At 44.3% G+C, this 25,692-nt stretch overlaps 1 protein-coding gene across 1 annotated transcript in view; it reads right to left on the bottom strand.

Annotated features, from left to right (window-relative positions):
* The window catches only part of LOC128427151 (cytohesin-3), a 29,352-nt gene extending 4,328 nt beyond the window's left edge, over window positions 1-25,024 (bottom strand). Inside the window, exons 1-10 of the mRNA XM_053414249.1 lie at window positions 24,746-25,024; window positions 12,657-12,739; window positions 12,233-12,297; window positions 11,160-11,226; window positions 10,910-11,028; window positions 8,476-8,556; window positions 8,268-8,380; window positions 5,394-5,542; window positions 5,140-5,251; window positions 799-875 (exon numbers count right to left, since the gene is read on the bottom strand). Of these exons, the coding sequence (XP_053270224.1) occupies window positions 799-875; window positions 5,140-5,251; window positions 5,394-5,542; window positions 8,268-8,380; window positions 8,476-8,556; window positions 10,910-11,028; window positions 11,160-11,226; window positions 12,233-12,297; window positions 12,657-12,739; window positions 24,746-24,764 (885 nt within the window). The 5' untranslated portion in view covers window positions 24,765-25,024. The remainder of the gene's footprint in view (window positions 1-798; window positions 876-5,139; window positions 5,252-5,393; window positions 5,543-8,267; window positions 8,381-8,475; window positions 8,557-10,909; window positions 11,029-11,159; window positions 11,227-12,232; window positions 12,298-12,656; window positions 12,740-24,745) is intronic.
* Between the last annotated feature and the right edge of the window lie 668 nt (window positions 25,025-25,692).

Genomic DNA, 25,692 nt, shown 5'->3' with positions numbered 1-25,692 from the left:
CGTGCCATTTGAGTGTGTGCACCACCGCAGCGTGGATGTGTGCGTGCTGACGGATTGGCGCGCGCGTGTGTGTGTGTCTGTGTTGGGGGGAGGGTGTGCGTTCTCAGCATTAGGGATGCTGCTGGGTTCCTGGGGGTGAAGGCGTGGGGGTGAACCTCACAGCGGGTTGGGGGAGGCACTTGGTTTGCAGCGTAGCGGGGGGGCCAGATGTGTGCCGTAGACACTGCAGATGTTTCCCATGATGCCTCATGTTAATTGCTGAAGGGAGGTTTATTTAAGTCAAAGGGGCAACATCTGTTAAAGAGCAGAGCTGAGAGGCAAAGACCTTTGTCTGTCGCTCTGTGTGTGTGGGTGTGTGTGTGTGTGTGTGTGTGTGTGTGTGTGTGTGTGTTTGTGTGTGTGTGTGTGTGTGTGTGAGACAATAATTACAACTGTTGGATTTATTTTATGTGTCTCCTTTGCTTATCGTCGTTTCTCACATTATCTATCTATACTAAATGTATTTACACATATGCTTTACACACTCAGTATTGTAAATATTTTTACATTTTAAATTATAATTGAGATTCCGAAAGGAATTTGTTTTACTTATTTTTACATTTTGGCTTTTATGGTTTCACCGAAAGATAAGAAGTTTCTATCCTTGGTGTTAAACTAAGCTTAATATTTGGCTGCAGCTTCATGTTGAGCTTACAATCAGGAGAGTTGTTATCAATCTATTCAAGAAAAATAGTTGAATTATTAAATATTCAACAATTCACGGTTCCGAGACACACAAACACAGATCGGCCTACTCACTGTTGTGTATTCAAAGTAGTAGAGGCAGTTGTCAGTCAGAATGAACCACCTCCTCTTCCACGTCTTCACACGGCCGCCTGCGGACAGAAACACACCGCGTTAGATTTCAAACCGAAGAGGTGTCAGTGTTTGTGCACCGGCAGTCCGACCTGCAGGAGACCACGCGCCACATCTGCTTCTGATCATCATCCGTCTGCTTTATTAGGCTCAGGCAGAGGTTGGATACTCCCTCCGCTAACCTCTCCCCGTCCCCAGAGCTGGAGCGCAAGGAGGGAGGGTGTGTTGGTGGAGGGGGGGGGCTAGTGAAAACAGTTGAACCCTGTGTTACCTTCCAGGAGGAGGGCCGGACATGTGCACGCCACCTACAGAGTGTGGGACCACTAACTGCATTGAACTGGGGTGGCCGGCAAGAGGGACAGATTTTATGAGCTCTTACACAGGGAGTTCAAATCACTCCCTGGCTGAACCCATTATTCCACAGTTGAATATCTGAATGTGGTTCTGAAGAGATTTTCATTACATGACAAAAAGTCTCCATCTGCCCCACTGATCAGACAAAAGTGGATTATTGGGATTAGTGGATTCTCTCCGTATTGCACCATCGGTGAGGCAATTAACCTATGTCATCACAACAGCATAATGTGGCTGATGTACAGTCACGTGCAGCATAATAACACGTGTGCTGACTTTACAGAAGGCGCAGACAGTAGCCGTTACTGATGTAATCAATATGTAATGTTCACCTGACCCAGATTTTTATTCTATACTGCTACCGAGGGTCAAATCCAGTATTTACGGTATATTATTCATGAGAGATGTTTAACTTAAGATGCAGCCACAGCATTTCCACCCGCCGACCTGAAGAGAGCCCTCAAAACCTAGTTTCCTCTTGTTTGGTAAGTGTGGTATGTTCGTCTTATTCTTCTACAGTCAGTCATAAGGTGGCCTGGAGAGCTCTTAATCCCCTTTAGCCAAATTTCTATTTTAATCCTGATATTTATTATGGATTTCTACCAAATGTTCCATGCTTGCTTCTAATGCAGATTGATCATTCATTTGGTTGTTATGAAGGGAGGGAAAATAAATGTGAGAAGGTTCAAAACTATGCACAAGTGTGAGGGAATATTTGTTTTGTTTTAACAAGGAGGTTGTGTTTTCACTCCTTATCAGTGGTTGGTTGTTTTTTTTGTGTTTAAGCAGGATTACGCAAAAACTACAGTACAGGAAATTGGTGGACGGACATAGGCCAAAACAAAATCCATGAAATGTTGGTGCAGATCTGGCCAAAGGGACGGATCTAGTATTTAATTTATTATTTCATCAAACATTGGGTATTTTTTTGATATTTTTGATGTTTTAAAGGGAATAATTCCTGGATCTTGATGAAAGAAAATCAGGTATTTTGGGGGGGAACTGATATCTATGAGTGTGTAATCTCTCCCAAGGCCTGATAGGCATAACAGCCAGTATATGTTACACTGACTGGCCATGTTTTTAATATAAATGTTGCTGAGATGGTACATTTTGATTTGGTGTCTACATCTGTCAAGGATCTGTGTCTTTGTGACCCCCTCCGCAAATGTAGGCTCTCTAAGAAACATTCCACGAGCATCTAAGTGATTGGATTTTATTATCATGCTGGATGATGATGGATTCAGGCATAGCGGCAGGCTCAATCTCGGTGAAGGTGTTATGTGAGCTTCACAGCCTCAGCAGTGCAGCTGCATGGAGCTAAAATTAACATGGAATTCACTTATGGGGTGTGGGGGGGGGGGGGGGGGGAGCAGACTTTAGAAGGATCTGGAAAGTGCAGTTAGTGGAACCAGGAGCAAAACAGAAAGAGAGAGGGGGCTCAGTGAAGCAGCAGTGGGAGGTATGGAAGCCCGTAAGTCAGGGACAGAGGGACACAAATGGAAAAGGGGCCAAGGTCTCTTTTATTTCGCTGCACGACCGGTAACCCAGCGGTCCGTACGCATTCCCACGGCGCGGACTCAAGCGGACCGAAGCTCGAAGCATGACTGCATGTTCTGGCAAACACAGGAGCTGTATGTCGCACAGGGCGGTCTCTGATGGTACGAAGCATGACCTGGCCTGTTCAGCCGACCAATGGGAACTCTCAGAGAATCTACAAGGAGGGTGAAGCCACCTTCGTCAGAGCGATCCTTGTTACTACTACATGTAGAAAACTATTAAATACTTTTAAGGTTGTCATGTAGATGGTAAAAAGTACAGCATATTGGGAAATATGTTTTTTTTTTTGGTAGCTGAAAGGGTAGATTCAGTACAATTCTGAGGTAACATTGTGGGTGAGCTTAGCTTAGCATAACTTAATATACAGAAGCAGCTTAGTATGAATTTATAAACTTTATAAGGGCTAATGGTAGATTTAGCTGTTTCCCTGGGCATAGCCTCTATATAAAGATGGATGACATTTCTGCTCCCACAATAGTGTCAGGCTATTCCTTTAGTGGAAGAAGTGAAAGTGAACTTGAAAGCCCCTGTAAAGCAGATGATAGATGAACCATGACGGAGCTCTCCAAAGACTATCTCACATCGTGCACTTCAGAATTTGTGCAAATCTTTGTTTCCAAATAAGTGGCTTAATTAACCTAAGAGTCTCGAATTGTTCCAAAGGGTAAAAAGAACAAAAGGCGGAGAGGTTTGATGAGCTGCATCATTATCTTTTATTCCGAGGCTTCTTCTTGGGATAAATTGGCGTTCTGCCTGAATACCGACTGAGACGAGCCCTGAGCGTCACCCAGCCTCCTCCAGAGCCCAAAGAGGAATGCAGCCCGTCCTCATGCAGAATGTGACAGATCGCTGACCTTCAACTCACCTCGCTTTCCAATAAAATAACCCATCACTTCATATTGCAGTAACCTATTTAACCAGTAACAGCTCTGATACACTTAGATGAGGTCGGCCAGCATGTTCAGGAGCCTGGTGTGCTCCAGGGTTAATGGCAGCCAATGCCAGTTTGAGATGAACCAGGTGGACAGAGGAGGAAGGAGTGTACCTACCTCCTGATACAGAGGTTTAAGGAGGAACAGCCGGGACAGAACAGAGCGAAAGAACAAAACACAGAGAGTGGAAAGGGCGAAAGATTAGAGAGGGAGTGAGGTGCAAAAGAAGAAAAAAAAACAGAATAAGACAGCGAGCACGAAAAGTCACCACGAGAGAGACGGAGAGAGAGACGTGGAAGTCGCGGAGAGGAGCACGACAATAGAGAGGCAATATGAGAGGAAAGAAAGAGGAGAGGTCATGTGATGGAGGACGAGGAAAGAAGAGTCTCATTGCAGCTGGGTCACAGATCTGGTGCCGTCATGGAGGTGGACGGTTTCTGAGCAGACATGCGCAGAAATCACGAGCTGATAAAAGTTGAAGGTCTGGTGCAGGAGGTGTTTTCCAAATGTTCCTGTTGGTGGAACAGTGAATGGATTTATCGCACGAGAAGAGCGAGCACAGTTGAACGACTTGTTGGCTCGCTGATCAGCCGGCAGTTGTCTGAGTGTGTAGCACGTTCACGCAGGGGAAACAAACACAACGTGCCAGGATGGGTCTCGAGCTGAGTGTGGTGTTTCCCCCCCCCCCCCCAGTGTCTTATTAAGGATCTTATTTTGAAAGTTTTATTCAAACTCTTTAAACTCAATGCCACCTGAGTATGTTGCGATGTTCGAACACCCCTTGAACGGAGATTGATGGAAAGATTTCAGTTGTATTGAAAAGCTCATTGAAATAGATTTTTGGTGTTTCTACAATAATGCTATTATCAGGTGGCTTGGCTCAGCCTTAGAGATAGGGTGAGGAATTCAGACATCAGGCGGGAGCTTGGAGTTGCTGCTCTTCCACGTTCGAAAAAGGGAGAGCTGCGATGGTTCGGGCATCTAATCAGGATCCCTCCTGGGAGCCTTCTGCTGGGAGGTTTACCGTGGACGCCCAACAGGATGTAGACCCAGAACGGGTGGGAGGAACTACATATCCCATCTGGCCAGGTAACACCTCGGGATGCCCAGGGAGAAGTGGAGAGCGCGGCTAGGGGGAGGGATGTCTGCAGTGCCCTACTTGGCTGGCTCTGGTGTAACCAAAGCATGATTAAATGCTAAATATGAAGTTTTTATGGGTGAAGTTAGCATCAGCTCGTGATTTCAGTCAGCATATATCATTTCCTGATAGAAAAAATGTTGGATACTGGGTCCAATCTATTTGTTGGTGCCCAAATCCACCTCCAACATGGCCACCTTCAAGCTCCTCATTAACAAGTCACATACACAACAACCCACAGAATCCTGTGACTCGAATCCACACAATCAAGGTTCCTTTGACAGCTATGAGTTCACGTACCGAGCTTCAGGAGCCATCCTTCTCTGTCAGGGTTGAAGAATGTGTGCGTCAGGTCGTTCCCATCATCCTCTGGGATTTTGAAGGGCTCGTTTTTGATGCTGTCGTAAAGGTTCTGCAGACGGGGGGGCGGAGGGGACATTAATCAATTGGGGGTACAGTGAAGGAAAAGCCTCATCTGTATGGGGTTGGTATAACAGAGCGGTCACGCAGATCAGTCATCACACACACACACCCATTACGGGGCAAATCCTCACCCTGAGAAGCTCTTCCGGCAGATCTCCTCCTTCATTAATGCCCCTGTTCATGGAGATGAAGCGCTCCACAGGGGGCTTGTCTCTGACGTTGGGGTTGTGTAGGCTGGTGTTCAGCATGATGATCGCAAACGACAACACGTAGCAGGTATCTGAGGGGCAGGAGGGGAAATAAAGGGGTTAAAGTGTATCTCAATATATCTGTATGCCGAGGACAGGAAATAACAGTAACAATTAAAAAAAAGGCTGAAATAGACACCAATAGGAAAATAGGGCAAATCACAGTGACATGCATAATTACCAAGGAGGTCATGTTTTCATCTGTGTTCTCTTTGTTTGTTAGCAGGATTAAAAGAGGAGCCCATAAAATGTTGGTGCTGCTCCAGGAATTATTTTTACTTTCTTTAACAGCCTTTGATCGTTTGAACATTCCCCTTAATTTCTCTGAGTATATATCTTGAATCGTGATGATAGAAAAAACAGGCCTATTTAGGGGACTCATATTTATGCGTGCGTGTGATTTGGTGCAGATCCAAATAAAAATCTGGAAATTAATCAGTGAAATTGAATGTGCTTTCATAAGCCACTCAAAAGCCATTCGAGTTAGTTACTGTATTCTTTCATAATAACACATTTTTCTTACATGATTTTTTTTTACACATTAAAATATAAAGGATAAGATAACTCCAGACTATTTTCTAATCAGGTTTTATTTGAGCATTTGCTGTCTATAAGGCGTGGGATTAGAACTTATTTTGAATTTTGTGTCCAGGTTGGGCCACAAATCTGTGTCAGCTCCCGTCCAACAGAAAACTAAACGAGCCCGACCCAGGCTAGCGTTCGTTTTTCTGTGCCTGAACCCGACCCGAGGCCAGTGGGTGAAAAAATCAAGAAAGCTCAGCTAACGTGACCAAACCTGACCCAAACCCTAATATCATTTCAAAATTGTGCGTGTGTGTGTGTGAGGGGTGGGGGTGCAGCGCTGCAGTCTCTCTACTGTGTGTTAATGTTCAGACTCACACGGGCCAGTGACTGCCTGTAAATGAATCATTCATTCCACTCTGTCTGTCTCCTCACACTGACACACTTTAGGCCTGGCTGTCCCGCGCTGCTTATTGTGTGCCGGCTCACACACACTCTTTATTAAAAAAAGAAAAGAAAGAAAGAGTGTATCATGGGCCAAGAGGTGGGGGTATCTGTGAGAGGGATGTCTGTGTACTCCAACATTTAATGATCATGATGAAGCGCCGAGCGGAAACTGAGCTTTCATGACCTTTGTAATTAAAGATCCGCGATTATTTTATAGTTTTTATGGGCTCAGTGTGCGGTTACTGCCACACACGTGGGTCTGCTCCGATGCTGCCACACACACACACACACACACACGCACACACACACACACACACACACACGCACACCTGCCCATGTGCAGCTTGTGCATGATGCATTATGGGATCACTGAAGAAAGGGGGCACATTGATAAAGTCTGATTTGAATCTGCTGTAGTTCTAAGGAACATGAACTATGTGGGAAACGGTGACAAACCCAGAATCAGTAGGCTTTCAATGCTGGATATACTAAATCTAATATTTCTATAATAAGTAAAAAATAACAGTTATTTCATAGCATTGGAATTTGCTCAACCCCTCACTACAAAAGTGGAGCCTCCACAGAAACACACACACGCCCTCAAGAATCCCGTGCACACAATAGTTTGGTCCGAGCCTCTTGAATTATTCACTGTCTGTTGTAGTCGCAGGGTTTGTTTAACACGAGACGCCGATCACTTAGGCAGGTTGAGTCCTCCTGAATTATGGATGTCCCTTGTTTGTTGGTGCTTGTTTACTCTGGACTCGTGCACTGAACTGGAAATTGTAATCTGGTTAATCCTCATTGAACCTTAGTTACAGTGACTCTTATGGTTTAATGACTGAAACGCATTAAAAAACAGGCCATCACTCAGTGGATCCCTTTATAGACCCTCAGGCCAGATTTCTGCTGGAATATTAGGCCGGAGTGTTTTTCGGCGCACTGTCACACATTGCTCATGTGAATATAGACGACAGCTCAGGCCCAGATCCCGATCAGGAATATGTACCAATAACCAATAATAATTCTCATCAAACATTCCGGGAGCAGCACAAAGTAGCGGACTCACTGTATAGTGGAAAATATAGTTAATAGTAAGTGATTTTGGATTATTGACATGTTGGTTAAAGGTCATAAGAACATGGTAGAAGTAGCTCAAATATATAAAAAGCTATAATATCTATTAATAAGGGATAGAAAAGTTTAAATAGTTTGGTAAAATAATGATTTATGATGATGAATTATGGAAAAATTCCTAAATTGGTTAAAAAATGGTTAATAGTTGATATTTGCAGGTTCTGCCATTCTAAGAGATAAAGCTTATGCAAATGTTATCAGCCTGACGTCAACATTGACTTTTCTATTGAAAACAACCTATTTATTTTATACACGATATTCACTTGCCTGTCTCCTGTCATCCTGCTGATTGTGTATGTATGTATGTTTGTGTATACATGGATGTATATATGTGTGTAAAGACATATAGTGCTCACTGTTAGTTTGGGGTGGGACTTTTTTATTTTGTTTGTTTTGTTGTCTGTTTTGTTTTTCTAATGTTTGTACTCATAAAACGGTAAAAAAAACAATAAAAAGAGTATTTTAAAAAAAAAGAAGAAAACAACCTATTGACTTGTATGTAAATGATAAAACATCCAGTTCCAAATCATCTCATTTGGTGCAGCAGGAGTGGTGCTGATGGAGGAGTTCATGCCTGACAGGCGTCTGTCGACATGTCTGTTAAAACAAGGTGTACATGAAGCATTAACAACAGCTTGCTGTGTGTCTGACCTGTGGACTGGAAGACCCCGGGGTTGCACTGACAGTACCGAGAGGCAAACGACTCCATCATGCGGTCGATCTTCTGGGCTTCACCCGGCAAACGGAAACTCCACAGAAACTGCCTACAAACAACAAGGAGAAGAGGGTGGGGGGGTGTCAGGGTTTCACATGGTGTCACTGCTGTAAACGTTTCCTTTGGGCTCGTCCCTCCACTGACCGTAGAGCTTGGACCAGGTTGAGGTCGGCAAACTCGTGCAGCTCCACAAAGGCCGCCAGCACCTTGAGGTTGAAGTCATCTCTGGTGGACAAAAAGAAAGACGAGAACATCATTTCTCCATTATTGTTTTTCTGTTTAAGCAATTTTGTTTTAAAGAATTTCCAAGAAAAATGAAACTATTCAGGATCCCCCGAACACAACGTGAACCCAGAAGAAAAACATATCCCCCCACTGAAAGCTTTTCTTAACCTGAATTCTTCTTTTTCTCCAGCATTCCTGTCATGATTCTGGCCTGATTCATACCTTATGCTGAGCGGGTCTGGAAGCAATTTAAACAGCTGGCCAGTGCTGGATGTTTCTCCACACAAACTGTGTGTGTCTGATGGATAGAACAACTTAAAACAAAACCACAGCCGCTCTGTTTTCCTCCGAGGTTTGTTTAGGTATCAGAGGGGGTTTAGGCGGAAGAATCAACAGCCGCTCTCGGGCTCCACAGAAACTGCTGCTCTGATCATGTTGGTGTTACGTCAAGCTCCGTGATCCTGTAGCTTCTTTGTATTGTGAGCTGTTCAAATTAAAGCAGGACTTCTCAGGCTTTTATGTTTTGTGTGGAAACGCTGCGGAGAGTTCAGAGAATGCTGTTTTTCAAGGGGACAACAACAAACTTGCATTGCAATAACATCTTGTGTTATCTAGAGGAGGACGCTGTTTCTTTTACTTCTCCTCTGAGTGTTTATGACTGAGCCTAATGAAACACATTATTTCCTATGAGGATTATACAAGTTATTAAAATTGTCCGGCCATTCGTAAAGGTGATATAAAATATGCATATATATATATATATATATATATACACTGTATATGCTGTATATATAGGTGTCTGTGATAGCAGTGAGTTTGAGCATGTGTCAAACAAGGGTGAATTACACAGGAGTAATAAAAAGGGACGCAACCTTCATCAACAAACCATCTATCTATCTGTCCATCTGTCTATCGATCGATGGAACTATCCATCTAACCATCCACCCACCCATCCCTCTCTCTCTCTCTCTCTCTCTCTCTCTCTCTCTCTCTCTCTCTCTCTCTCTCTCTCTCTCAATCTTTCTATATATTATTTATCTTCCTTGAAGTCACTTCCACTGTCTGAGCGTTCCTCCAATGAGTAGCAGTAGCTGCCTTTTATCTGCCGTTCCCCCCCCCCCCCCCCCCCCGTGTAACAATAGGTTCCTGCTCCTTGTAGAATCTTAATTAGTGATAATTACTGAGTGTAAATTACTGAGCCTGTGTTTAGTGTGATTTCCAAAGGATTGGTTCCCTCTGAATGATCCTCAATGAATAAAACCAATTGCCAACAATAGGACTCCCCAGAGCCGTCCCCTCCCCAACCTTCATTTAATCTTCATTCATCGTACATGTGTGCCTCATTGTTTCAGCCCCTGGAACTAAGTTAATACAGACGGGAGCAGATGGTATTTCCAGCGTGGACCAAAAGGCCAAAGACATTTATTCAATTAAATTATTTTAGGGATGAAGCAGAAAACAGTTTCATGGTACTAAGTTCTCCATTAACTATCATTAAGTCCATGTTTGATTACAGCTCTTTCAAAACTTCATGGTGAATACTTTAAGCAGCTTTCTTCAAGACGCAGGCGCAGCGTGTATATGAAAACATGGTGGAAGACAGTGACAGCTTCAATTTTTCATTTCGTCCATATTTGTGAAAGCTTACGGTAACAGACAAAACAGCTGAAATGGAGCAGGGCAACCGGTAACCACTAGGGGCAGTGTTGCCAGTAATTCAAGTGTGACGACCATTGGATATTAGAAAGAGGTCATTTAAAAAGACGATAGACGATGAATTTCAGTCATTTTTTCCACCTCTTTTAATCTCCACACGGACTGTTTGCCTCCGGGCGCCCAAAGCCTGCTGATCTGTGATTGGTCGAGCTAGAAACGGAGGCAAGAAGGCTTCCAGCACCAAAATGTTGAATATCGAGATAAGTCCAATTTAAAATCCAATCTTTGTTGCAGCAGAAATAACTCGACTCTTATACAAAACTTCTTCGTATTCAAGTCATTTCTGGGGCTCATTGATTGATACCGTATGTATTCTACCTCATATCGTGTGTTTAACTATCCTCACCTTCAGCTCAACAGTCGTTTGACTATATGAGACAGTCACTGTGGTAGGGCTGCAGGACTGAGGAGCAGCTTGGCCCTTTTATTACCAGATAGAAGTTCACGTGGCTGAACCATGACAAGATACACGCACGTCCCTAAAAGATTCATTTTGAGGGGTGGGAGGGTGCAATCAATGTTCTCCCTTATTAATCAATTAATCCTGCCCATAATTCCTCTCTCTAATCACAGAGGGGGGTGTAAATCAGAAGAGAGGAGGGCTTCCTGCCCCAGGCTGACTGATGCTCTGTCTTACCGTTCGCCTAAGTAGTCTCCAATCATGGTCTTGTTGAGGCCCTCGCCTTTGTAGAGGAACTGGGAGACGTCTTCGGGAGTGTGCTGCAGAAGGTCGTTCTCCACCAGGAACTGGATTCCCTGGAGAGGAAGAGGACAAACGATTCATTTAATTCTGAGGCTACAGAGACACTGGAGGCTGTGATGATTTATAATGAAAATATGAGGCTGGTACAGGACTGTCAAATAAAAGAAAAAAGGTGGAAACGTACTTTCTTTGGGTCCATGTTGAATTTCTTCCGACCCATGGCGATCTGTTTGTTTCTCTGTGTTGTTTTACTGCGACACAAAAAACGCAAATGTAAAGATTTTATTTTTACATAATAAAACAATCAGACCCCAACACTTGAATATAAGATGATAAAAACATGTGCACACAGAGACAAACTGAAGAAAACGCTGCGTGTACAGTTTTAATATCTGTAATGCAGATGGGTGATAAAGTGACAGATGAGACGACAAAGCAGGAATGACCTTAGGAGACCTAGGGAGCACTCACTTTATTGATTTACATTGACACATGTTGGATATTGAATGTCATTGTTGGTTAAATAGCTTTCACCTTTTGAGACGGTGTGTTTGTGTGTGTGTGTGTGTGTGTGTGTGTGTGTGTGTGTGTGTGTGTGTGTGTGTGTGTGTGTGTGTGTGTGTGTGTGTTTGTGTGTGTGTTTGGTAACTGACACTGAGGTTAAATGACTGTCTGTCAGTGGACACATTTTGACAACCGCCCAGGACACCATGACCAAACTCTGCAGGTGTTGAGATGTAGCCGGGGGGGGGGGGGGGGGGGGGGGGGGGTCACAGGTTAATTGAACACATACACATCCAGCAAGGTCTGGTTGTGTGTATTCTTCAACCCTCTTCCCATGTTTATCTACTTAATTCATATCTAACCTGCAGTGAGTCAACAGAGAGCACCATGGTGATCTAACTGTATTTGACAACTAAGAAAACAGTGACTCGACTATGAGCCATCATTCTACTGGGTGCTATTACGACTGAGGCAGAAAACCAATATGTTTGTTATTTAGCGCTCAGGAGGTCAAAGACTTTCTGCATTCATTAAGGAATTTGTGGATTTTAGTCAAATCTTTTAAAATCAATATTACATATGTTTAACTATTTTGAAAAGATGGAAATATTTTTCATCCCCTGCTTGATTATAGTGACCCACAACATATTTATTGCTGCTAACGAGTAGAGTAGTAGTAGTAAATCTAAAGTAATATTTGACAAATGCTTTAAAACATCATCTACACAAACTACATCCATGCAATAGACTTACCTCTCTCCGACACACGTCAGCTGCTCGATCTCCGTCATGACCTCTGCGATCTCAAACTTCAACCTCTGTGAGAAAAGAGTGGAACAGTCCTTTCTTTAGGTCAGAGCGGGATAAAGGTCAGAGAAGCCTCACGGTGTGAGACAACACTTTATATGCACTGTGGAGAACTCATCACTTTTATTGGGGCCAATTGAGTGTGCAAAGATAAACTTAGGGTCAATTTGCATTATGTTCAGCATGCAAATAGATCCTAACCTGCTGCAGAAAGATATGAGTTAAAAGTTTAAATGAGTAAATATAGATAAATTCTAAATGTCTTCACATGAGATTGATCGATAAAAGCCTTACAATGCACCACTAATGATCGGAGACAGGGCTTCTCATGTTTCCTGGATATAAACGAAATGCTCATGTGTCCACGCACCTCAATATCATCGAGCAGCTCCCTCTTCCTGCGTCGGATGTTTGACAGCTCATCCCTCTCCTCCAGGGACAGATCCTCGGGAACTGTAAACACACGATGGGGGAAAACACAGCAGACCTTAAGTCTCATTTGCACGCAGCTCATTCCCGTCAGGGCTGTTTGCCTCGTGCACGACAAAACAAAATTGGAACTTGACGGAAAAAGGTAAAGATCACAGTGTGAGTAATAGGATTGCTAAAGATGAAACAAAACCGAAGCGAGCCCTGAATTCAATCCGGGTGCCGACGAGTTCTTTGGGGAGGTCACAGCAGAGATTGAAGATTCGTCCTCCCACATACAGTGAAGTGACGGGAGTATTAGACAGTTTTCACCTTGTTCTGCATCACTAACACATATCAGGAGCCTGCGTGTTAATTAACAAGAGAAAGAGATGAGGGGGGGTGTTTATTATTCCAATTAAAAGGGTTTTCTCCCCTCCTCTATCTGGCTCACATGTGGAATTCTACTTATAAGAGAAAGTTTCCTTTGATTACATGTACTTTAACATGACCTAGAATCCTGATTCCAGAGAGGTTTTTTTTACACATCCTGGCAAACGTCTGCGAGCAGGGAGGACGTCTCGCTCTCCGCCGGGTGCTCCCAACCGTCTTTCTCTCTCCGTCTTTCTGTCTCAATCTTGTTTTTCAATCTTTATTCCTCTCTCTCGCCCCACACACACACACACACACACACGCTTTATCTCTCCGTCGTCTCCATCTTTTCTGACGCACAGAGAGCCAGGCAATCTCGCGTCATTAAGCCAGCTTAGAGGCAGAAGGCGTGTATCTCTGCGAGGAGAGATATATAAAAACATCACTTGTTATTTTGCCTCGCGGGCGGGAATCTGCGCCAATTAAAGTAAAACAAGGTCACCGGGCTCAAGAGGAAGCATCCATCCCACTTTGAATTCAACAGCTCGTAGGAAGACTTGCGTTCAAGGGGGGAGCCAACTGTTGTTGTAGATGGTTTACAAATTAACAAGGAGACAAAAAGGCATTTCCTGACCTAGTTATGTAATTCTGGAGCGCCGTGATGAGGGGCAGGTAAATGGTGGAGGAAAACAGCGGAGGGGTTTTGTTTGTGGGCCTTGTTTTTAATAGACAACAGAGGGGGGTGCAAAGTATGAAAATAAAGACGTTAATTAGTGTTGCTAACCTCTGGCTAAATAGTGCTGTGAATGTGGCGTTAAAGACAATTAGTGCTCCGACAATGTTCCCATGTTGTTTTACAATACCTCAAAACTTTTACCCGAGGAATGTTTACAGCTATTTATGGCCTACATTCAAATGTAATTGAATATAAATAGGAGTTTCTGTTTGTCCGTCTGTTGTGCAGGATACCAGTGCTAACCTCGTAACCTGCTGGGATTTAAGGGTCAAAACTTAAATTTAAATTCTTGTATTAGTTTTTTTCATCATTTCAAAGACTGACCCGTTGATTAATATTCAAAACAGTATTACAAAATATAATATTGACTATAATACTCATTAGAGAGACCCATTATAGTTTGCAGAGAGGAAGACAACGTGCACACAGCAGAAAGCTTTATGATTTCTGTTTGCCTGAGGCCATGCATTAGCTAATGGAGATATACACTGAAAGCAACAATGCAGCGCATGATTACAATCTTCATTCATTACTAATCTAATGACACAGAGAGGATGCCCCCTTTAATAAAAGCCCACCGCCATTAACAACAAGACATTGCTATTATCCTCTAATCCAGTTCTCTGTTTCTGGGTCTACTGCAATATAGAGTATATTTCCAATTACATATTTGGAAGAAGACCGGACTTTAACATCTCTGTTCCAGTGGATAATCTTGTTTAGTGATGGGGGTCCTCTGCAGAGGTGGTCCACCAATTACATGATTAACACACAACCCCCCCTCTGACCTGCTTTGACGGAGTCAGGAAATGAGTTTAGAGTCTTTAACAGGCACAGAGGGAATCTAGGGGCTGGAGCTGGGCACTATGTGAAGATTGGCTCAAACCAAACACAGCCACGCTTGATTGGAAATCTACAGAAATCAATTATGGTGTGAGTCATTGCTTCTTACTAAAGAGAAAGGCCGAGGGTTGGCTCGTCCAATAGCGGGGCAGCTGTAGGTGGTGAGCCGATACATTTGTGTGAGAGAAAAACTGGACTGGATACACATTTTTAACCTCTGTGACTTCTAATAGGGGAGCTCAGAAACCCCCTGTATTGAGTGGTGGGTTGACAGAGTCCAAAGGGTTTAAACTCCAACATGTGAGCCACAGAAAAAAAAAAGAAGCTCCAGTAATCCCCCCCCCCCCCCCCCCTCCCTAAAAACAAAATCCCTCAAAATCTACTTTTAGGAGTAAACCCTCCGCCGCTCTTCACACCCATAACTAACAACTGTCCCTGACCACCCACTCAAAACCAGAGGCTTTAACGCCACTTACACTAATGCAGGGGCGCTTTTGGCACCAATCACCAGTCTGCATGAGTTTCATAACTTGTACCGGGTTTATTTTGGGAGCGAACAATAGAAGCCACATCATAAGGGAGAGAAAAAATCATTTTCCAGAGCTGATTCGAGGACGCTCCGACGACCGGTGTTCACAGCAGTTGTGCAGCAGAAGCAGCAAGGTGCTCGTGGAACTCAGAGTGAAAATCCCACGCTCACTTAACACTAGCTCCGGTCCTAGTTTTCACCGACTCGTATGTGTGTGTGAGAAAGGATTTGTGCAGATCCACTGGATTTAAACTTGCGACTTTACCCGCTCTGATGGCGTTTAAAGTGGATGAGCTTTCAAAAAAAAAAAAAACGATAACCCTGTTACCCCGCTTGGCCCTACAGCACAATGGAACACATGCAAGGAAGCAGGAAGGCAAAGGGAAACTTCCTCTGGATCCAGACTCTGATGTGAAGCCCGCAACCCCAAATCCCTCTTTAGCCTTAGACGGAGATACGCTCTGCATTACAGCCGGGGTCATACAGACAGACAGACAGACATGTGGACAGAGCCGCACACGGGCGCCTACACACCGAGGCCAGCTGGCTCTAATCCCACAGACTCACCCTCCCCACCGCTCTTTAAGCCCGATACGAGGCGGATGTATAACAGCATATACCCAGATGTTACCTCCAACTAGTGGCTGCCTGACTTTAACCTACTTTGCCTCAGTGGTAAAATAATGTGACAGAATCAGCAGATTGTCTGGTGAAGCTGTTTACAGAGGCACAGAGCGGGAACCATGAGATGTCGGCACAAAGGCCAATGGGAAGAGGAGGAGTCCGTGCACACAGGAGTCGACATGCATGTGAGAAAAGCGTCAGGTGACACGGCTGAGACCTTTTCAACAACTCCATCGTTTTATAAAATTCAATCTAACACGTGTTAATGTCCAATTGACCAAATCAAGTATGATAAATATCTAATATTGCTTTCATATGATACAGAATTTGCAATTTGGCTTGAAAAATTAAACTAGATTCACAATAGCAGCTGCCGGTTTCATGCTGTTCCATTCAGACTGTATGAATTTTCTAAAAATGTGTTTGGTGCGCCGCGCCACAGCCTGTTCAGTAATAATTCAGGAAACAACAATCCCTCCCTTTGCGTGAGAAGGCTCATTCGGGGAGCTAATATCGCTTTGAATTTTTAACTACCTCTAGGATCACGAGGAGAATCTGGGGCTCGGGGAGCTGAAGAGCCCTGACACTGATTGCTCTGGTTAATCTGCAGTTTTGGGGAGGGACCTCCTGCCGAGCGAGTGCATTTGCGCGAGTGTGCGGTTGCATAGGAGGTGGTCTGCGTAACCTTGTTCTCCTTATACGACACATCTGCTCGGCATCAGCGCTATGTCAATATTTGATTCGACGAACATGGCGTGTAGGATCTGAGGGGCTTCATCTGCCATATGCCGGTGGCCAAAGTAACCATAATCTGATGATCTGAGAATGAGCTGGATGGATGCTGTTTCTTCTGGCGTCCGGGGCAGGATGAGGGGCTTTCACAGGCTGAGTGCGGCCCAAGTAGCTCAGTGTTCACTCAGCGCAACAGATCTCAGATGATTGTTCAGGTTTTAGACACAATTTCCAGGGAAGCTTTGAAAACCTCCAGTTTCCTATTACCTCTATTGTCTCACAGGGCTAAACATATCCATGAAATAAGCAAAAGGAGGCATAATACTGGTGTAATAGTATTTTACTTTCCTTTAATGTCTCTGGAATGATGGACAACATGACAGTTCCCAAAAAGGGAAGCCCATAAACCCCACCTCCTCCGTGTTAATTGATGGAACATGGACTAAACTAAACTGATGTATGTTGAAGGCAAATTAAATAAATATTAAAATGTTATTCAATGCTATCAAAACAGGAGGAAATGTCCTGATTGACAGCTGAGTCTGCTCAGACATTGGCTCCGAATAACAAAAACCCAGGATGTCAACACCTGTATCCGGGTATATTTTAGCTTCATGTAAAACCTTACAGCCTCTGTCTAGCTCTGAACCATCAGCAGATAAGGGTGGAAGACATGGAAGTGGAAAATTCATTTTGAAAGGACGGTGGGATTATTTCCTGACAGACACCTCTTGCTGCTTCCTGCGGGTGTCAGGTGATTGACAGGAAGCTGAATGAAAGCGATGGTTTCTCTGATAATACGAACACAGTCACCTCCATAATTGTGATAGATATCTGGCTTGGGAGCAATTTCAAAATCTGTATTAGGCGCCTGTTATTCTATGCACAACAATGAAGAAGAGCCAATAAGTTCTGATATCTGCGCACATGATGGCAGTGTGCAGATACCAGCGGAAATATGGAAAATCCGAGGAAAACTGGACGACTGGCACAAGCTTGAAAATGTCCAGTGAGCCGCTGTGTGTCCGCCTCCGGCCTGCTTGTCCAGGATGTTCCTGTAATGGTTGTGCGCCTGCCTGCAAAAACACTGACTTTGGCCGAGCACCGTGATCCCATTCACAACCAGAGCAGAGCAACCTTTGATCAGAACATCTACAGAAAACCACCCACAACGCTCACGTGATCGCTCCCTCTACGTCTCGGCTCCATGTTCGCGACAGCTCCTCAAAGAGGGATCATGTTAAATCCCAACCTGTCCCAAGTCCCACTAAATGAAAACACTTTCCATTAAGAGCAGTTCTGTCCTCGCCGGGTCAATTAGGAACCGAAGAGAAAATATACACTTCGTCCCGGAAATAAAAACGCAGGAAATGAAGTGACAGAGCGCCAGGATATTTTATTAAGGTGAGAACGAGCTGGGCTGGTGGCGTGATTCTTCAGCACCAGGAAGCCAAGAAACACACGTCTACTCCGAAGCCTCTTTCAACCACCCCCCCCCCCCCCCTCCCCAGTTCTGTCTGTATGGTCAGCTGGAGCCTGTTTTCTCTGAGCTCTCCCTCCACTGAAATTAGGTGTGGATTACTCGAACACAGTACATCTCCGCTGGCCTAAATGTCAGTCTGTGTTCCTCCCTGTCTCCCGCTCATTTAATTTGCTGAGCCTTTTGTCTCCCATCTGCTCTCCGTCTCGCGCTCAAAGGCCTTCCCCTCTCGACAGCTCCAAGCTATAACTCCAGGCGAAGCGTACCCCTATTCACAACAGAGGAGATGTTGTCTTTCTCACAGAGGGCCACCATTTCTCGTTTTTTTTTTCCACTTACGCACAGACACACACTGCCATGGAGATGGGAACACGTCGGGAAGCCTCCCCAGTCTCTCTCTCTTAATCAGGTCCATATGTAGACCCGACACTTAAATAGCCCAGTTTGTTACCGGCTCAGACGCTGCACATCGTGCGCCAGCAGTGTCTGTGTTTGTGTATTTGTCATGCTGAATGCGGTATGATGTTCTGTGTGTATAATCTTCTAATGTTGCGCCACAAAACCCATAATCTTGGCAGTCAAATTGAATTTTCTGTTCTTTCCAAATCATCCCTTAAGCCTTTAAACAACATAGCCAGTCTGCCGGGTCAACCAATGAGATTGTGAAGAGTACATTTTAGCACATTTTGGGGAATCTGTGTCGACACACACATTTTGCCTAAACCGTTGCTTTCAGGCTCCTGAGATGCTGTAGGGCATTTGGAAGAGGTAAATCCAACCAGCTGTTTTTATACCAGAGAGGGGATTCTTTCTCCCGCTGGCTGGATAAAACATGAACATAGCACATGTTCACTTGCAAGCAAAGTTTTTTCTTTTTAAGATTTAGATAAAGTCATTTTTTATTTTTAAAACAATAGTCAGGCCAATGCAGCTAAACACTAACTGCTGCTACCAGCTGATGCCATGTATGAACAGTGTGGCACATAATATAACACAACACAAAATAACACAACATAAAATAACACAACATAAAATAACATAACACAACAAAACACACCACAACACAACACCACATCCCATCACGTCATATAGAAGGTGGTGTTAGAAGCTAGATATATTTAAAACCTTTGGCCTGTGCACCCTGCAGGTCTCCAGCATATCCAGGGGCCAACTTACAGAGACTAACAACCATTCAAACTCAAATTCACACTCACAGTGGATTTAAAGTCACCAATCAACCTAAGCCTAGTCTGCATGTCTTTGGACTGTGGGAGGAAGCCGGATCCCCAGAGTGACCCACACAGACACAGTGAGAACAAGCAGCCCGGGATTCAAACCCGCCCAAAACTCAAATATATTTAGTTCACTGACATAAATAAATAATAAACCAGAATATATTTACAAAGTGACTCTTCGCCCATTTTTTCTTGTCAATTACTCGCACTCTTAATCAATCATCAGAGTAGTTGCTGATGAATCCTCTGCTGATCATCTAATAGACTAATCATTTCAGCTCTAATATGTTTAACTCTACACTTGAAGCACATCTCCAGGGTGACATTAGCCAGATGAAGCATGCAGATGCAGAGGGAAACAGCTGCCTGAGCTCCGCTTCATGGCTGTCCGGCCTTTCAGCACCAGCCACTTACTTCCCTCGCAGCTCCAGCTCGCCCCAAAGTGACTATCTGATGTCCTCCCACACACTCCCCTACAGCCACAACAAAGACTGTACCTCAATCACACCAACTTCCCCCTCTTAACAACCGATCCCCCTCAGAACTACAGTCCTGGCCGCCAGTGAAACGACGCCCACGGTACCGTGTGTTGATTCAGGCTACCAGAGGCTGGGTTTCATGTCTGCTGCGGTGGATGTGATCAACAGTAACTGCGCAAAGTCAGACGTTCATTAAGTTAGAGGATTTTTTGATATATTTAAATGCACAACCATTTCTCTCTAATGTCGTTTTCATACATGAACTCCGGAGAATGTCTGGAGAATTGGGTCCGGACTTTCTCCATAGATTGCCTATCCCACATGAACAATGCAGGATGAGAAATCTCCAGAGCGTTCACGTGAGGGTGGAGCAGCAGGCGGAGGCGGGATGTAATTTATTAATTCCGCCACAGAGATCATCTGTTTTTGTTAACAGCACATCGACACAAGCATTGGCTCTCATCACCAAAAGCTCTCCTGAAATCTTCGTCTTCTACGTGTATGACACCGCTTATTCACACTGACACAAGAGATCCGGAGAATTGTCATCAACATGCCCGCTCGCTTGCAGTGAATCCTGCAGAGGATCTCCTGCTGGGGGCTCATTCAGACATTCCCCCGGAGGTCTAACTAGGTCGCCGGCTGGAGAAACTCCACAGAAAGTCTGGAGCATCTCACGCGGACATTTGCGATCTCACACACAAGCCCCCTCCAGAGAACGTCTGAAGATTATCCAGAGTTCGGCGCATGTCTGAAAGCAGCTTAAGGGAGATATTTCATTGCAAAAGAAAAGCAATCAGACGGCCAACGTGTGTGCATTCATCATCCGGCACCAATAAAAAGCCCACGCAGTCAAAACATCAGGGCTGCAGTCAGATACTAATTGTTATTTTAGCGCACAAACTCACGCTCAGGCTAAAGAGAATAGAAGAATTAAAGGAAAGGCCTTTCCCACTCCACTTTTCCCACGGCCAGGCGGAGATGAGAGTGCTGATGGACACGTAGAGGGGTTATCACGACACTTACACAGGAAACGTGGTCGAGGAAACCTCACCGGACACCATAACCAAACACTTCTGTGAATTTTTTGGCGTTCACTCAAGACAGGCGCCTCAATTCAGGCTGTAAAGGTGCAGGGACATTTCAGAAGGTGAATTAAGTTCATTCCAGTGTTTTAATACCCCGAACACTCAAAACAGCCATTTACTCAGCCAGTTAATTCCCTTGACGGAAGCGTCATAAAAAAGGAGAGAAATCCAAGAATGCCAAGTGTTTAAATTCATGGCCTCCCTCCAGCCGTTCAGTGAACCGCCTCACAGCCACTTTCTGCCCCTGTGTTCTTTCCACTGCTCGTTCCAGCTATACAATGACCCTAAAAATAGACACATGAGTAATAAAAAACACTTAGCATTTTCAGGCCTGTTGCTGATTTCCATCCATTTTGAGGCCAGGGCCCTGTCTGCGCTGTGGCATGTTAGCTGAGCACGGGAGCGCCAACTCTGATTAGTGAGCGCAGTAAACTTGTACTAATGAATTCCATGCTACACGGATGAGTCCCAGCAATAACACACAGGGGCTCGGTTTATATGTTTCATTCAGAGATGTAGCAAGTGAATAGGGATCCTACAGCATGTGTGAAAGTTCAGCGTTTCTGCAAGTTCAATTTCAGACTTTTGAAGATCATAAGAAATTCAATTTAGGACAGATATGAAGGAATATCACAGTCCCAGAATTACTTATGCTTCCTAATATTTGAAAATACCAAACCCTGGAAACACAATGTTATCTCTCAAACTACATCCAGAGACAGAAGGTGTCAACACTTTTCCCACAGCCAAGCAGAGTGTAATTAAAAAGATTCTGGAGGTTTTTTGGACTTATCTCTCCAAGTTGGTCGTGGTTGTAGTTTTATTACAAGGAATCAACATCTATACCGTTGAGAAAAAACTACAACTATACAAACTATCTATGCAGCAAACGTTTACCTTATTATGACCTATATTAAAGTACCATTATTCCACTGATGATGTCGCTCTCGGCGATAACAGCTTCTGATGCAGCTCATTATCACGTCAATGTACTGTTTCAGTTCCATGAGAGAGGGCTTGTGGGCGCATTAGCTGTTCATATACCATTTCTTAATCCGACAGTATCATGGCATCTGTTGGCTCCTCCGTTGTTCTCAGATTGGCTCGCTGGCGCAGAACAAATTATGGCCCCCCCCCCCCATTTTTGAACATATGTTGCACGCATGACGTACATGCAGGCCTGCGAACACATTCCCTAATGTACATGCATGACGATAATGTGCACATTTGTTGCCGTGCACAAAAAAGCAAAGCTCAGCCTATGACCTACAAACACTGTGAGCTGAGAGGTCCCCAGATATGGCTATGACATATATTTCATTCACAGTCCCTGGGTTGTGTTAGCAGCACATCGAGGTGTGTGCATGGGAGCAATGTTAAGCGATCCGTGCGTGTGTGTGTGTGTGTGTGTGTGTGTGTGTGTGAACGAGGGCTCTCTATGAGTTTAACATTTATGGTAAGTTATTTTAATGATTCACACACTGCACATTGCTGCACACACTTTATCTGAGCTAGTGTCGGATGTTTGATCACCAGACGCTGTTCCTCTGCATGTGCTCTCCCGTCACAGGATTCTGTGTTTCTCTCCAGCTGGCCTCATCTGTGAGAAGTGCACTCCCAGCACATGCAGTCATTTCATTTGAGAAGGGCACAGGAAGTCACAAATTAACAAAGAGGATACAGGTCCATTCCTATACTGTGATTTCAGAATAAAATTACTCTCAACAAGCCTCTGCAACAACTCTTAGTTCAGGACGACTCACTGAAACCATCCATCCATTATCTATAACGCTTATCCTTTGAGGGTTGTGAGGGGAGCTGGAGCCAATCCCAGCTGACATTGGGCGAGAGGTGGGATTCACCCTGGACAGGTCGCCATTCAGAGAGAAACAACCATTCACACCTAAAGTTAATATAGTCTCCACTCAACAGAATCCTCCCCATTGTGCATGTCTTTGGACTGGGGGGGAAGCTGGAGAACCCGGAGAAAAAGCCACGAAAACAGGCAAACTCTACATAGAAAGACCCCAGGCCTAACTGGGATCCGAACTGGGAACCTTTTAGCTGTGAGGCACCACCGTGCAGCCCACCATACTGTATACTGTAACCTCTTTCCTGCAACACACACAAATAATTGAGATGCTGTTTCTGCAGAGTTGACATTTGTACCACAGTAAGAAGCACCAAAGTGTCCAAACAAGAGTTTTTTAACCGAATGTATTTTCCCCAAAATAAACTATTATTAGATTTTTATGTAACTTACATTACCGCAGACAACAGTAGAACATTTAAACAATACCTCCTTAAGGAAAATGCTATTTTTTATTGCATAACCCCTGGAACCACGAATATAAACTATGAGTGTTCCAGGGTCCTTCTCACATGAACAAATATCCACTCTCACATATATTCACACTATGTATCATGAAAAAAAAGGGGAAGTGCAGACAAGGGTCTGTCCTGGGTCTTCTAATCTCTAACTGTTAAACTGACAAACTGTTATCAGACTATTCGGCCTTTTGTTTACACTACACTGCCTTCGAGGCCTTCAGCCCCACAGGGCGGTTTTGGATTATCTGCTAAGAAGCATCCTGTGTGTGTGTGTGTGCGTGTGTGTGTGCGTGTGTGCTTCATCCACTGTTGCTGTCATATCGTGAAGCTGCAGCCGCTGTGTGTGAGCACTAATCCAGGTGAAACATGCAGCTGCACAGACTCAGATCAGCTTTATCACAGAAACACGCTGTCAGGACTGTGGCATCAAATATTCAGTTTAAAACATTCACTCTTTCCAGATCACCTTATCAAACTGAACCTCCATCACTAGAAACTATATATTTGAAAGATTGTATATGCAATTCAAAACAAAAATTATTTAATAATGCAAATAATACCAATACTTTTAAAAAGTACCAAGTGCTGCACAGCAAGAAAACAAATAGTTACTAAATAGTATAATGGTAATAATCTCAATAGGGATTAAAGACCAATGATAGCCTGGGGCCGCAAGTAAATTCGAGGATATTCGTTTTGTAAGAGTACGTAATAATGGTATCTATATACATTTCCCCTGGGTATATTACACTGTACAATAGATGTCAATAGATGGAGAATTAATTGGCAATAACTTGTTAGGATTCTTCATGTTAGCCACACAATATCTTCTGCTTATTTTAGTCATATGACAGGATATCTCTGAGTTTGGATAGACCGAATACTGAGAAGTTAAAATAAGCATTTTTCATAAAATGTCATGTACAAGAAATGTTTCGATTACAAATAATCTGCAAACAAATCCCTAATGAAAATAAATTTCAGCCATATTCCTCTTTCTTTCTTTTTTTTTAACATAATATTTCGCATTACTTTGAGACCTAAACATCATTTATAGCGACTCAACCTCTTGTGGTTTACAGGGACATTTTAGGGACATGTTCCAGTAGAAGGATGTATACGGCTGGCAGGTCTGTCTGCTCAGCCCGCCAGTCACATGTCTTATCATTTCCCACCAGTTTACAGGCTTCACACAGAGCAACCAGAGCAACCAGATAGCGAGAGCAACTTCAAAGCCTCGCAGCAAGACATCAAACGCATGGAAAAGGTGATTGCATGAAGGAAAGAGCATTTTTTCCACCTCATGTCTTCAGCGTTTCTTCACATGTGTCCACACAGGATCGGACAGATCCCTCTCACCTGGGAGCAGACAAACTGACCTGCAGCCCTCTCGAGGTGAATCCCTCCTTTATGAACAGGTGTGACAACCAAGTCCGCTGTGTTTTCCTCGGTAGGTCAACACCTCGGACGTGATATACCTCCATCTGCTCCCATCCCTGTGTCACACTCATCCATCCACACCATCCCTGCATCCCTGCACACACGCGGGCTTAGCGAGGGAGACCGCGGGGGAACAGATACAGAAGGAGAAACCAGCCTCACCGTGATTCTCCTCATCCATGTTGGTTGTAGCGGTGGCTATCCTGGAGAAGGTGTTGTGGGTTTTCTTCAGGAGGCGGTCGCAGCCGGTGTGATGCTGACAGGCGGACGGACGGGGGACGTGGAGCGGTGTCAGCGGCGGGGTGAATAGAAAAGCGCCATACAGAATAGAGACGAAGAGGAAGTGCCAGCGGGTCTCTGCATCGAGGGAGGGCGATGGATGATTCAGAGGTGTGAGACAGCGGCGGCTCTTCTCCTCCTCTGCTCCATCCTCAGCTTCTACGTCTGCATTCACACTGCAAACCGCGGTGACGTCAGGAAGCCACGCCCCGTGCCCCCCCCCCCCCGCCCCCCCCACACACACACATCCTCCCTGACTTGAGAGGACACGTGTATCGACATTAACTATATAACCACAACATGTATAACTCATAGGTTGTATAGAAATGGACTCCCCATAAAGGGAAGCCAAACTGTCTCGATCGCCACCTGGTGGCTGGCTCCAGTATAGGTCATAATTCTCCTCCATGTTGGCAGATGTGACATGGACCAAATAAAAATATCGACGTAAACAGCAAGTTATTTTTCTTATAGATGATTCTGTCATTTTAAACACTACTTTTTGCGGTAATTTGGGCTTTGATTGGTTATTTGATGCTATAAAAACGGGGTAAAAAATCATCAATCAATCAATCTAATTTGATTTGTGTAGCCCATATTCAAAAAATTACAATTTGTCTCATAGGGCTTTACAAAGTGCAACGTCCTCTTCCATTAACCCCCGACAAATCATGATTGACAGCTGAGACTGACCCACACTCGCTTGGACCAACCCTAAATCAAGACTCCGGCTCATAATGCAAATCCAATCCAAGATGGCGATGTTTTCCCATGTGATATTTTGGCTTCATTTCTGGATAGTGGGAGGAAGTGGAGACGCATCGTCCATC

Source organism: Pleuronectes platessa, chromosome 21 (assembly GCF_947347685.1).
Source record: "Pleuronectes platessa chromosome 21, fPlePla1.1, whole genome shotgun sequence".
Classification (NCBI taxonomy): Eukaryota; Metazoa; Chordata; class Actinopteri; order Pleuronectiformes; family Pleuronectidae; genus Pleuronectes; species Pleuronectes platessa.
Note: the sequence above shows the minus strand (reverse complement) of the source record. Positions and strands in the feature narration are given on the sequence as shown.